Raw genomic sequence first — 16,128 nt, forward strand, 5'->3', positions numbered from 1 at the left:
ATAGACTGGGACTGCATTCTTGAAATACGTTGTCTGAACGTTTGGTTTGCGTTGTTAGAATGTTTCTAGCCTCAATGTTCCAGACAGATGCTAAAAATATCACCGTCTCCTCCTACTTTCAGCTTTAGTCGTCACTTCGTACGTTTGTCTTGCGTTTTCGTATCAGTTTTGGCCTCGTTCCCAGTCCTATTTCTGTCCTATAACTTGTTTAAGAAGGAGTCTGTGTGTTCTCACTGCAGCGTTTGAAGATCCCTGTGTCACTCTGAGCTTTTTATAGCACATCTGCAGCCGAGGCTCTTTAGGAGAGTAAGATCTTTTCGTTAAGGTCGTCCTGCGTCTGTTTAAGGAGGTTTGGGTGTTGGACTAAACCACAATGATGTCTCCGTCTTTTACCAGAACGCAAACGCAGCAGAACTAGTCCGTCGGCTTTTTGAAAAAGAAAAGATATACGTTGAGGATGGAGAACGTGATGAATTGCTCATGGGATTCACTGAGTGATGGATTGAAAACGCAAGCCCATCAGAAAGATTGATCTTAAATCTATCACACACACACACACACACACACACACACACACACACACTCTCTCTTTTCTTATTTCAGTTTGTGATTTATTGCTCTTGTCTGGCGCCTCCACATCCGAACATCACCGCAATAGCTTGGGATTTATTTGCTGCATTTATTTCATTCCAACTTAGTCAATTTTGGTTTGATTTTTCAATGCATGTCTCTAGGTTAGGGCTGCACGGTTAATTGAAATTAATCCGAAATCACAATATGGCTATTATCAAATTGAAAAACCTGCCATTTAATTAACCCTTTAGAACCTGAAGCTAAAATAGGTGTTTTTCACATATTTAGATTTTTTTTTTTACTGTACAATTCTAAAACAATGTGCTATCTTCATGTGCAAGGTGTCATCTTTTTCAGAAAAAAAATATGACATCATATTGCTCAGAAAACCCAAACGGCTTGATTTATTGAGTGTTTAGGCTTTTTGAGGATTAAAAAAAGAGTGAATGGATTTTTTTCATTGTGTGGTGATTGTGTCCACACACTGCAAAGACACATTTATATGCAAACACCATATAAAAGTGAATTTTGCATCCGATGACCCCTTTAAGTCTTGCTGTTTAAAACAAATAAAGAACCAATGTAGGAGAATGGTTATAATGCACAAACAGCGGGAAACTGTGTATGCATGTCAAAAAATCGATTCCGATTTGAAGCTTGTGACATATAAACGTGCACATCAACCCGATCACTTGTTTAGCGTTCATGTAAACAATAGGTTCAGATTCATCAATCGGAATGATTTCAGTCCAATTAAAACAGAAGTTGTGCATGTAAACCAAAATGAATGACGTTCTTCCTCGGTCAGCCTCACATTGGTTCCAGTATGATTTCACCTTCAAGGGCCGATCTCTGGCTCGTTGCCTGTCGACTGCAATCCTCAGAGAGTTTCTGCTGGCTCCACGCCTCGGGACACGGAAACAATGGCTTTCCATTCATCCGCTTAATGGGGAAAGTGCTGGATAATTTACATGGGATAAATGGAGTGAAGAGATTTCTTTGGCTAATACAAGAGCTCCGCAACCATTCATTTCTCTTAACTGACAGAACTTTTCCCATCTATTCTCCGTTCCAGCCAAAAACACACTTAGACTCTGTTGCAATATCTAGTGCACTACGTAGGCAGCATGTTAAGACATTAGAGGTGCACTTATAGTCCAAATGGTAGACCGCATAAGCTTTCTTATAAGATATCTTATTTTGCCATCTTTGCATGTATATTATCTGGAGAAGATATATCCCATAATTCATTGCAATGAGCTTGGTTGGACAAACCATCCATGATGGTGACCGAAGCAAGAGAAATGTTGGTGTAAATGTAATTATAAGCAATGTAGCAGCAGACTAAATATTAATTTGCACAGTAAAGCAATTTTTCGAAATGTAAAAAAAAATTTAGTACTTTTTACAGGAAAATACTATGGGCCCTATTTTAACGATCTGAAACGCAAGTAATTTTGTGGGCGGGCGCTGTTGCTGTTATACCGGCGGGATAAATGACTCTTGCGCCCGACGCAAATCTAAAATGGGTTGGTCTGAAGTAGCTTCATTTTTCATAGGTGTGGTTTGGGCGTAACGTGAAATAAACCAATCAGAGCGACATCTCACATTCCCTTTAAGAGCAGGCGTGCTTGTTCCATGGCGGATTGCTATTATAACGGCGGATTTGCCAGGAGCGGTTCACAGCCGAGGAGACCGACGTTCTCGTCAGGGCCGTAAAACACAGAGAAGTGACATTGGGGATGGAGAAACACACCCAAATTAGCTTCGGTTAAACAGGCGTATAATAATTTGGGTAAATTTGCAAGCTAGATTTATGCCTATTTTTCACATCTTCATGGACACCACAATGATTTCCCTTGTGTGTTAATATTTTTCCTTGTAATTATGTATGGTTTGCAAAAATGTGAACTGCTGTGTCTGTGTAGATGAGAGAAGCAAAGTGTGTGTACGTTGTGCACACGCTACATTATGGCCAAGCATGCGCCACTGAAAACGCACCACTGACTTTAGACGAGGTTTCTCCTGGTCTGTGGCGGAATTGTTTTCTGAAACTGCAAAATAGCACCAGGGAACATTTGCGCCGGAACACGCCTCCTCTTTTCACTGAACCGTCCCCGGGAGAGCAAGTTTATTCCCTAATTTACCGACGTGCGTCTGTGGAGGGAAAAGTCTGCTGTGCGTCGGGTGCAAAATAGGAATGATACATGCGTCCGTGTACAAAGTCAATTGCGATGGATGCAAGATAGGGCCCTATATCAGTCTTTCTAATTCCAAATTTCATGTGCAATTCAATGTTACAGTTTCTTTGTAAATATTTGTAAAATTTACTAGCAGTTTCTGAAGTAAATCCTACATCAATTATTTTCAGTGTACATATAGTTTCATAATATTTATGATGTTTTGTCTGAAAATGGGTTCTGTGTGAGTTTGTATTCTGACTGACCGCTTGTCATGTAACTCATTCCATTGACTTAATCTATTTAAAAGCACTTACCCTGTCTCTTCTTTAGCCACCTTACGCTAATGAGGATATACAGCACAGAATTAGCAGCGGACCGTCACTAATTATATTAGCTTTTGACACTAGTGCAAACTGTACTTTGATACCTTGCATGCGAAGAGCATTTGGAGCGTTTTTCTTGTTGTAGGAGTTAAACATGACACAGGTCAAGTCTATCTGTTTATTTACTTAATCATTTTTTTGTTAAATCTTCAGTCCTTCAGCAGTTTTCATCACATTTCCAGCAGAATCTCTCGTGTGCATCTGATGCTCGTTCATACGCAGGTTTCCAGTCTCACTGGAGGAAGATTTTCTGTGTCGTCTTGATTTTTGCAGGAACGCACAGATGGAATCTGCATATTGAACCATTTCTGAGTCGCCAGCAGTTCTGCTTCCATTTCTCCCTTTTATTTAGTCCTGTCGCTCTTTTTACTCATTGTCCAAATGTAAACTGCATGTGAACGATGGATGGATGGATGGATGGATGGATGGATGGATGGATGGATGGATGGATGGATGGATGGATGGGATTATATATGGAATGATTAGATGGATGGGTGGATGGAATGATATATGGAATGGTGGATGGATGGATGGGACGATATATGGAATGATTAGATGGATGGATGGAACGATATATGGAATGGTGGATGGAACGATATATGGGTGGATGGATGGATGGGACGATATATGGAATGGTGGATGGAACGATATTTGGAATGGTGGATGGAACGATATATGGAATGGTGGATGGAACGATATATGGAATGATGGATGGAACGATATATGGAATGATGGATGGATGGAACGATATATGGAATGGTAGATGGGTGGATGGATGGATGGATGGGACGATATATGGAATGGTGGATGGAACGATATATGGAATGGTGGATGGAACGATATATGGAATGATGAATGGATGGAACGATATATGGAATGGTAGATGGGTGGATGGATGGATGGATGGGATGATATATGGAATGGTGGATGGAATGATATATGGAATGATGGATGGATGGAACGATATATGAAATGGTGGATGGAACGATATATGGGTGGATGGATGGATGGGACGATATATGGGTGGATGGATGGATGGGACGATATATGGAATGGTGGATGGAATGATGGATGGAACGATATATTGAATGGTGGGTGGAACGATATATGGAATGGTGGATGGAACGATATATGGAATGATGGATGGAACGATATATGGAATGATGGATGGATGGAACGATATATGGAATGGTAGATGGGTGGATGGATGGATGGGACGATATATGGAATGGTGGATGGAACGATATATGGATGGATGGATGGATGGGACGATATATGGGTGGATGGATGGATGGGACGATATATGGAATGGTGGATGGAACGATATTTGGAATGATGGATGGAACGATATATTGAATGGTGGGTGGAACGATATATGGAATGGTGGATGGAACGATATATGGAATGATGGATGGAACGATATATGGAATGATGGATGGATGGAACGATATATGGAATGGTAGATGGGTGGATGGATGGATGGGACGATATATGGAATGGTAGATGGGTGGATGGATGGATGGGACGATATATGGAATGGTGGATGGAACGATATATGGAATGGTGGATGGAACGATATATGGAATGATGGATGGATGGAACGATATATGGAATGGTGGATGGAACGATAAATGGAATGATGGATGGATGGGACGATATATGGAATGGTGGATGGAACGATATATGGAATGGTGGATGGAACGATATATGGAATGATGAATGGATGGAACGATATATGGAATGGTAGATGGGTGGATGGATGGATGGATGGGACGATATATGGAATGGTGGATGGAACGATATATGGAATGGTGGATGGAACGATATATGGAATGATGGATGGAACGATATATGGAATGATGGATGGATGGAACGATATATGGAATGGTAGATGGGTGGGTGGATGGATGGATGGGACGATATATGGAATGGTGGATGGAACGATATATGGAATGGTGGATGGAACGATATATGGAATGATGGATGGATGGAACGATATATGGAATGGTAGATGGGTGGATGGATGGATGGATGGATGGATGGATGGGATGATATATGGAATGGTGGATGGAACGATATATGGAATGATGGATGGATGGAACGATATATGGAATGGTAGATGGATGGATGGATGGATGGATGGGATGATATATGGAATGGTGGATGGAACGATATATGGAATGGTGGATGGAACGATATATGGAATGATGGATGGAACGATATATGGAATGATGGATGGATGGATGGGATGATATATGGAATGGTGGATGGAACGATATATGGAATGGTGGATGGAACGATATATGGAATGATGGATGGATGGGTGGATGGATGGATGGAACGATATATGGAATGATAGATGGATGGATGGGACGATATATGGAATGGTGGATGGAACGATATATGGAATGATGGATGGAACGATATATGGAATGATGGATGGATGGATGGGATGATATATGGAATGGTGGATGGAACGATATATGGAATGGTGGATGGAACGATATATGGAATGATGGATGGATGGGTGGATGGATGGATGGAACGATATATGGAATGATAGATGGATGGATGGGACGATATATGGAATGGTGGATGGAACGATATATGGAATGATATATGGAATGATGGATGGATGGAACGATATATGGAATGATGGATGGATGGATGGAACGATATATGGAATGATAGATGGATGGATGGATGGATGGAACGATATATGGAATCATGATGGGTGGATGGAACGATATATATGGAATGATGGATGGATGGGTGGATGGAACGATAGATGAATGGAACGATATATGGAATGATGGATGTATGGAACGATATATGGAATGATGGATGGATGGAACGATATATGGAAAGAGATGGATGGATGGATGGATCCATATGGATGGATGGGTGGATGGAACGATAGATGGATGGAATGACAGATGGAACAATGGATGGATGGATAGATGGAACAGTAGATGGATATATGGAATGATAGATGGAACGATGGATGGATGGAACGATAGATGGATGGAACGACATATGGAACAATGAATGGATGGATAGATGGAACAATAGATGGATATATGGAATGATAGATGGAACGATGGATGGATGGAACGATAGATAGATATCTATTTCTAGAGATGATAGACTTATGCAATTTTTTATAATTTTAATAATTATACATCAAATATTTAATATGACATTCTTCAGTCATTATCTTGTGAAACAGCTCTAAAGAATTGTATTTTTTTTTCACTTTATATATAGATAGATACAGAAATAATGTAAGATGACTGATGGCAGTTCAGTTGTGGTGCGAACATCATGATCTCTGTGTCTTCATCACAACTATCAAACAGTGCTGCCATAGCAACGTGCCACCGTCTGCCCCGTGGAATTGTGGGAGTAAACGCATGGGGATTCTGGGAGTGTGGCATGTGCTAATACAGCTGTGTGAGGCGAGCACTGATTCACATTCACACACACACCTTTTTCATTCGTTAATTACAAAAATCAAAGCGATGTGAAACACAAAGCTTCTATGAGCAAAATGCCATGAAAAGCAGCACCTCTGCCTTGTTTACGTGACAAACACGATATAGAATCATAATGTTACATTTGAAATGCTGTCAGATTCTGCTAGCCGAAGTTGAATAACGTTTCTTTAAAACATGATCTTTGTGTGCATTTCCTCTGTCTCGTGTGTGTGTGTGTGTTGTGTGTGTGTGTGTGAGACACTGTTCATAGGGAACATCCTCTTCACTTTCAGACTGGCATCATTCAGAGCAATAGTTCACACAGCGTATAAATGCAGTCATGTGATCGGTGTGGAGGAACACACGCACATTCAATCCTCTAACTATATGTTGTTGCTGTGGGTTTTAAGGCTGATTTAGCTTGATTTATCTGAATATTATGATGTTGTTGATATTTGTGGTTGCAGCATTTTATGACACTCTGATTTCTGTTCCATTTAGTGCAAAAGTTTGGATTCATTAAAGGAGAACTCCGGTCAATTTTAACATTGAGCAAATTTTTTTGTACATTTGGAGTGCTGTCAATACAGAGAACAACGACAAAAATCGGTGTTGACTACACCGAGTTAATCTATTTTTAAAATTTGCACCCTGTTGACTTCAATGGGGCAAGTACTATACCTGCTTTTAGCCTCTTAACATCCTTGATGTGTCATTACAAGTGCACAGCTAATGTGAGTGATTCCTTTTGAGTGAACACGAGTGAATCTGACTGCAGTAGATGTGAAAGATATGTATAAAAATGATGTTATTTAAGCCAGCGCAAATACCTGTGTTTACATCCTGTTTTTCGGTTGAAGTCCAAAGTAATCGATTGCCGAGTTCACGCGCATGATCATAGGTAACTAAACCTATGCGCGGGAACTCGGCAATCGACTACTGTTCACTCAGAAGGAATCACTCACATTTTCTGTGCACTTGTAATGACACATCAAGGATGTTAAGAGGCTAAAAGCAGGTTTAGTACTTGCCCCATTGAAGTCAACAGGGTGCAAATTTTAAAAATAGAATAACTCGGTGTAGGCAACACCGATTTTTGTCGTTGTTCTCTGTATTGACAGCACTCCAAATGTACAAAAAAATGAGCTCAATTATTAAATTTGACCGGAGTTCTCCTTTAAAAGTATTAAATTGATCAAGAGTGGCAGTAAAGACATTTATAATGTTACAAAAGATTATATTCAACCATTTTCAACATTTAAAATAACAATCATATGTTTCTCGAGAAGCAAATCATCATATTAGAATGATTTATGAAGGATCATGTGACACTGAAGACTGGAGTAATGATGCTGAAAATGCAGCTTTGATCACAGGATATACATTACACTTTACTTTATATTCACATAGAAAACAGCTATTTGAAATGGTAATATTTCACTTTTTTTTTTTTTTTACTGTATTTTTGATCAAATAAATGCAGACCGCAAACCTTTGAATGGCAGTTTATATCAAAGTAGTGCCACAGTGTTTTCTTTAAATCCATATTTCTGATTTAATGCAGTGTTTTGGTGTCTGAAAATCTCATGAACTGAAGTTGATTTCAGCATTTATAATGTTGCGTCTAAATATTCTCTATTTATTCTATGGTGAATCCAAGGATGTATCCTAATATTCGACCAATAGTCATAATGACAATTCGTGCTTTTTTTTTTTGAATATTGCAGCATTTATTATAAATGATTTATATGTGCACAACATTGTTTTAAGTTCATGTGCCTCAATATATAATCAAAATATCTCATCTCTTCTCTGATGACGAGGGCGGGGCAACCTGTCAATCACGTGAGATCAGCCAATAGCAAACCACAACCATTCAATCAATTCCCCACAGACATAATCAAGCCCCGCCCACATTTGTTCTTGTTCCTGAAGCGTTTCACTCTGATATACGCCACAATAAAGATGAAAAGACTAAGTTTCATGTCGACTTTAAACATTTAAGTATTGGTTACTAAAACTGTTGTGTGTGATTGTTAAAAGCCTGATTGAATCTGTCCAATCCTCTCTAGTTTGAGAGAGAGAGAGAGAGAGGGAGAGAGAGTGAGTGAGTGTGTGTTTGTGTTTCTTTCACGGCACAGCTGGCTCGGGTGCTGTTGTGCCAGTCGGGTTAGAATTTAGACACACACACACACACACACACACACACACACACACACACAAAATCAATTGCAGAGGTGTCCTCTGTCCATCTGGTTGTGGTAGACGGGGTGTGTGAGACTGACAGCGGGACGTTGTAGACAGTGTGTGTCTGGGTCATTTGCTCTTTGTCTCTCCCTACTGATAACGTAAACAACACACACATGCAATTATACTTCAGGAACAAGGTATGAAAGGTGTAACTTTGCTACTGTACTGGATTATAACTTTGAGGAATCTATACTTGTCTTGTTATATTTACAAGGTGAAAATAATGCTTTTTACTCCATTACACTTTCATGTAGACTTCAAAGTATATAATATCATGTGATTTCAGTCCTTTCTCAATTATTTAACAGTAAAAATAGCATTTTTCTTTATTCTAATGTGACTTTGAAAGCCACAAGTGAGTAAATACAATCTGTATTGTGAAAAGCGCTATATAAATAAAGTTGACTTGACTTAAATAACAGAACGTTATTAGACACAGATAGACATTGATTTTTTTTTTTATATAACTTGAGTCAAGTGTGAACGCAATTCATGATTATTAGTCTAAAAGTCACTCAATTAAAATGCCAAACCACTGTAAATATAATCTGCTGAAAATATTCAGGATATTGGTTTACTTTAACAGTAATGCCTCAAAACTACTAAAATCTGAAAGTCTTTACTACCTCTTGTTTTCAAAAGTCAACTAAATTATATTATATTTATATTTTACAATGTTAAAATCTAATAAAATATAGATACTTATGTTTTTTTTTTGAGTGGGTACTTAATTTAATAATAAAAAAAGTTTGAGACAGTATCTGGACACTTAAATTATGAATAGTCATGGCTAAAATGCTGTTTAATATAATATATGCATGGCACATAATCAGGGTTGGGGAGTAACGGAATACATGTAACGGCGTTATGTAATCAGGATACAAAAATCCAATAACTGTAATCCGTTACAGTTACGTCAAAAAACGTTGTAATCAGATTATAGTTACATTTTGAAAAAAGGGGGAATACTTTCAGGATTACAATGGTTTCATTTGAAACTAAATAAATAAGTATTTTGGCATAATAACACTATATTAAGCGCTGCTTGATTATACAGTAGTTCCTGGTTCTGTTGTCAGTAATAACTCACGTGTGCCACGCGCTGGTGCGTGTGCAAATAACAGCTTTCTACAATCTCCTCAGACGCAGATTGAATCACTGCTGCTAGTAGAAACGATGCTGCCTGCGGGTAAAATCGCTTTTAATTCAAGGAAATTCCGCTGCTATTTTGTAGAAATTAGGAGAGTAGCTTTTTTAGTACCCAAAATGTCCTTTCTTAATCTTTTCTCACGTAACGGGATGTTCGCTGTCTAGGTAACGTAGGGGAACTCCCACTGCCAACGCCCCAAGTTCAGTCAGGCAAATTAAGAAAGATCACGGCTTTAGTCAACATGTAGGCCTATTTTAAAATAAACTGTTTTACACAACTAAATGTTGTGTTTTTATTTTTTAGTTAAAAATTAGTTAAAAATAAAACAAAATAATCTGTAATACCATACATTAGCCACTAGATGTCTGTATAGCCCTTTACATAAATATATATATATTCAGGCCTGTGTGTATATTTTGCAAATATTGTACACTGGACCAAATTCTTAATAAATAAAAGTTTTTTTTATTTATTTTTGTTTATTATTTCTTCTTGCTTGACTTTATTTATATACGTGACCTTGAAGTAATCCAAAAGTAATCAGTTACATTACTTTCATATTATAGTACTTGGATTACGTTACTGAATACTTTTTTTAGGAAGTAATTTGTAACTGTAACGGAATACATTTTTAAAGTAACCCTCCCAAGCCTGCACATAATATATAAATTTAGTCTTTTCTTGTTTGACATGTTAAATAATTTCAGTCCAGTTCAAATCAACTTAGTAACTGATTTTGTTGCAAAATTTCACTTTCAAATTTCGCCCGCCCTTTGACCTTTTGACCTCAGATTGTTGCCGTGATCATACTTTACATATGTCCTCCTCAGGGGTCACTTTTGCATTAAAGTACTTTCTTAAATAAAGCTCCTGGTCTTATTGTGCATGCTCTGAAGTTTTTCTGAATCATGTCCAAATGCGATGACTTTCTCCACGTCTGAATGCTAATGTTTGTCTTCTCTTCGTAGCGCCTCCGTAGAGTGACCTGGCGCTGGTGCGCTCGAAACATTCATTTGGCTGTAAACTGTAACATGTCCTGTGTGGCAATGTATGCCTGAATGGCTGCACGAAATAGAAAGAAGTGATGAAACTGGCAGAACACTGTGTTAACCTGCATTTTCTAGTTCAGAGCGAAAGTCTTCAGATGTTTCTCGCGCTGTAATATGACATGTGGACCATTCCTAATTTCTTCTGGAAACAGTCTTGCTTTGATTGTTGCACGTTGTAAAGTGTGTGTGTGGTTTATTTCTTCCCCCGCGTCTGATGGTCTTTCACCTCGTCCTGTGATGTGAACGGCAGCTCAAGGTCTCTTTAGATCAATGTTTAATCCACTATAGATGGCGGTGATCACGTACCCTGTGAAGAGCCACTTCTGACGCACCTGGAGCTTGAATATTGTGTGAAATGAGCTGGTTTAGTCGAAGGACACGGTCCTGTGTGTGTGTGTGTGTGTGTGTGTGTGTGTGTGTGTGTGTGTGTGTGTGTGTGTGTGTGTGTTTCCATTTGTATATACTGCATCAAGTACTTTATTTACTACAGACTTTTGTATTATAGCCTGTGTGTTGAAATATATAATCAAAAAACTTTATAATATAAATAAATAAATCAATAATAATAATAATAATTTGTAATGAGAAGCGTTTGTAACCCTGTTGCCAAAAAAGAAGTTGTGGTTTTCTGCCAAATAAAAGCTTGATGGTTAACATTTGAAAATAAAGATATTAAGACATAAATATTAGTTTTGTAATTCTACAGTTAAATTAGTTTTTTTTTTTATTAATTGATTTTTCAATTATATTTTTAATTTTGTAATTTCTTATTTGCAAATATAGTTTTAATAAAAAATATATTTTTAAATAAAACAATTATGATCAATAATTATAATATATTTTTTATTATATGTAGTAATAATAATAGTTGTTGTTTGTTTTATAGTTCTATTGATAAATAATCATTTTATTTTTTCAATTATATTTTTACAAGTAACTTTTATTTGCAAAAGTTTTAATAATAGTAAATAACAATATTATTATTATCAATTATGTAATATGTAATTATTTTTTATTTTATAATTTAATTTTATAAAAAATATTTTATATTTATTTTATAATATTTTTTCAATTTTATTTTACAAGTAATTTCTTATTTGCTAAATAGTTTTAATAATAATAATGAATAACAATAATAATCCGATTTTTTTTGTGCATCTGTACTCCGTACAAACAATCATAGTAAACCTGGATCTCATTCATTCATCTCTAGCACATGTCATATGAACAATTATTCAGTAATTGCTCATAACTCACGCTGATACACATTGAATATGGTTGTTGTTTTTCTCGATGACAGCTGTTATGGTTGTCTGTCATCTCTTTCTAATAGTTAATTTGTCCTGCACTCGCGCCGTCAGCCATGCATCTCAGGTTGATTTGTATTTTCTGACCGGAGCAGAACGGATACGTCACTGCTGTAAATGTCAGATGAGAGACGCAGGTTTCCACTGTCTATATGTGTGCATGAGGAGGAAGTTAAACTCATTATAGCAGTTATACACAGACATGTTTAAATGAAACATCATGTGACCCACTATGTTCATATCTCATGCAGTTCATGAACTTAATGCATGAATGCAAATGTACATGTACATTCATGTGATTTGGAACTGTTTGTTGAAGTTGATATCTAATAATGTGTGTGTGTTGTGTGTGTTTTCAGGGTGAGGAGGGACCGCCCAGCCTGGAGTATATTCAGGCCCGGGACCTGTTCCCCCAGAAAGAGCTGGTCAAAGAAGACGACGCTCTACAGGTCAGTTTCACTCACCAGACCACGAGTTTCGCCTCATGTCCTTCTCTAAATTACTTATTTGTAAAATGATTGATTAATAATAATAAAATAATTGTATAATGATTATAATTAGATACAATTATTAGGTATAATAATGAATTTTAATAATAATTATTAGAGATGCACAGATTTCTCCACCGATACATATCGCAGATTATTCAGAATGATATCTGCCCATACTGATTATTCAGAATTACATATCTGCCGATACCGATTATTCAAAATGATATCTGCCCATACTGATTATTCAGAATTATATCTGCCCATACTGATTATTCAGAATTATATTTGCCGATACCGATTATTCAAAATGATATCTGCCCATACTGATTATTCAGAATTACATATCTGCCGATACCGATTATTCAAAATGATATCTGCCCATACTGATTATTCAGAATTATATCTGCCCATACTGATTATTCAGAATTATATTTGCCGATACCGATTATTCAAAATGATATCTGCCCATACCGATTATTCAGAATTACATATCTGCCGATACGATTATTCAAAATATCTGCCCATACCGATTATTCAGAATTATATTTGCTGATACTGATTATTCAGAATTATATCTGCCCATACCGATTATTCAGAATTATATTTGCCGATACCGATTATTCAAAATGATATCTGCCCATACCGATTATTAAGAATTACATATCTGCCGATACCGATTATTCAAAATATCTGCCCATACCGATTATTCAGAATTATATTTGCCGATACCGATTATTCAAAATGATATCTGCCCATACCGATTATTCAGAATTACATATCTGCCGATACTGATTTTTCAGAATATCATCTGCCGATACAGTTATTCAGAATGATATCTGCCATACCGATTATTCAGAATTATATTTGCTGATACCGATTATTCAAAATGATATCTGCCCATACCGATTATTCAGAATTATATTTGCTGATACCGATTATTCAAAATGATATCTGCCCATACCGATTATTCAGAATTACATATCTGCCGATACGATTATTCAAAATATCTGCCCATACCGATTATTCAGAATTATATTTGCTGATACTGATTATTCAGAATTATATCTGCCCATACCGATTATTCAGAATTATATTTGCCGATACCGATTATTCAAAATGATATCTGCCCATACCGATTATTCAGAATTACATATCTGCCGATACGATTATTCAAAATATCTGCCCATACCGATTATTCAGAATTATATTTGCTGATACTGATTATTCAGAATTATATCTGCCCATACCGATTATTCAGAATTATATTTGCCGATACCGATTATTCATAATGATATCTGCCCATACCGATTATTAAGAATTACATATCTGCCGATACCGATTATTCAAAATATCTGCCCATACCGATTATTCAGAATTATATTTGCCGATACCGATTATTCAAAATGATATCTGCCCATACCGATTATTCAGAATTACATATCTGCCGATACTGATTTTTCAGAATATCATCTGCCGATACAGTTATTCAGAATGATATCTGCCATACCGATTATTCAGAATTATATTTGCTGATACCGATTATTCAAAATGATATCTGCCCATACCGATTATTCAGAATTATATTTGCTGATACCGATTATTCAAAATGATATCTGCCCATACCGATTATTCAGAATATCATCTGCCGATACAGTTATTCAAAATGATATCTGCCCATACCGATTATTCAGAATTATATTTGCCGATACCGATTATTCAGAATGATATCTGCCCATACCGATTATTCAGAATATCATCTGCCGATACAGTTATTCAGAATGATATCTGCCCATACTGATTATTCAGAATGATATCTGCCCATACCGATTATTCAGAATATCATCTGCCGATACAGTTATTCAGAATGATATCTGCCCATACTGATTATTCAGAATGATATCTGCCCATACCGATTATTCAGAATTATATTTGCCGATACCAATTATTCAGAATATCATCTGCCCATACTGATTTTTCAGAATATCATCTGCCGATACAGTTATTCAGAATGATATCTGCCCATACCGATTATTCAGAATATCATCTGCCCATACCAATTATTCAGAATATCATCTGCCCATACGGATTATTCAGAATGATATCTGTCGATATCAGTAGTTTGATTTTTTTTTTAAAAAAAACAAAACACTTTCCCAACTAATGCTGTAAACTATATAGGAAACCCTCTCATTTGGTACATTACTATAATATTAGAGTATTAGAGTATATTAAAATTCACAAAAGAGTCCAAACTATTATTTTCGCATGCTATTTAATTTCAGATATAATAATTACTCTCAAATAAAAACTGAAAAGTTCGTAAACAACTCAACAATAATTAATTCAAACATGCATATATAATTAACAGTAAATAATCTCCTCTCTAGTGTTTTTATTGATAACTAATGAACTGTGAACATAGGAGAACCTTCCTGAGGTAAATGTAACATTAACTGACGATGTTCACAAGCTGTTTTATTGTAGCTTTCCGTGGTTGAAACACTGAGCGATTACATTAAAAATGATACATTTCTGTAAGTTATACTGTATCTTTCAACAAACCCATTTATTGTATGAATTGTGTGATTAAAATGGAAAAATTTCCAAGCTGAGACTGTTTCTAATTGCTTTTATCGGCCGATACGTCGGTGCATCTCTAATAATTATTATTCTTTTTAATAATAGAAATAATAATAATATAAATATGAAAAGTATATTTTTAAATGTATAAATAGAATAATCTTATACGTGGGTCAATACACCTCAGACTACAAAGGAAATATGAGTGTAAAGGAAAAGAAATGAGGGATCTAGAATGGTTGGGGAGATGGTGAATAACAGAAGTGGAGGTGAAAAGGGTGAAATAAATCAAAAGGACGAAGCAATGACACGATACATCAGGGACAACCAGAGACGAGACACAGTAACAAAAGCGGGAGAACTTGACATTGCCTGTTACTCAATGACTTTACACAAACCTGCGAGTGTAAATGCAGCACTTAAAGTCCAGATGAAGGACTCTCAGCACATGTTCCTGGTCACTGTGATCGATTCATCAGAGCACATTATTGTAAGGTTGATGTTTGTGCGTGTAAAACTCGCTGCAACAGTTTTGGACTGTTGTAAGGAAAACAATCCCTTAGACTTGGGACTGGACATCTTTTGACCATAGCAACCATCAAAAACTCCCTAGCAACAGCATTGCAGTCACCCTCAACACCATAGCGTCGTGTGATGAGTTTTGCACCTCTTACAGTACACTTACC

General features: G+C 36.6%; 1 protein-coding gene across 3 annotated transcripts in view; it reads left to right on the forward strand.

Annotated features, from left to right (window-relative positions):
- Nucleotides 1-16,128, forward strand: part of mtmr4 (myotubularin related protein 4) — an 89,844-nt gene that overhangs the window by 39,079 nt on the left and 34,637 nt on the right. For all 3 annotated transcript variants that reach the window (XM_081365861.1, XM_081365860.1, XM_081365859.1), the window contains one exon: nt 12,731-12,820. In XM_081365861.1, coding sequence (XP_081221987.1) covers nt 12,731-12,820 — 90 coding nt within the window. The remainder of the gene's footprint in view (nt 1-12,730; nt 12,821-16,128) is intronic.

This window comes from Scardinius erythrophthalmus, assembly GCF_964197995.2.
Source record: "Scardinius erythrophthalmus genome assembly, chromosome: 5".
Classification (NCBI taxonomy): domain Eukaryota; kingdom Metazoa; phylum Chordata; class Actinopteri; order Cypriniformes; family Leuciscidae; genus Scardinius; species Scardinius erythrophthalmus.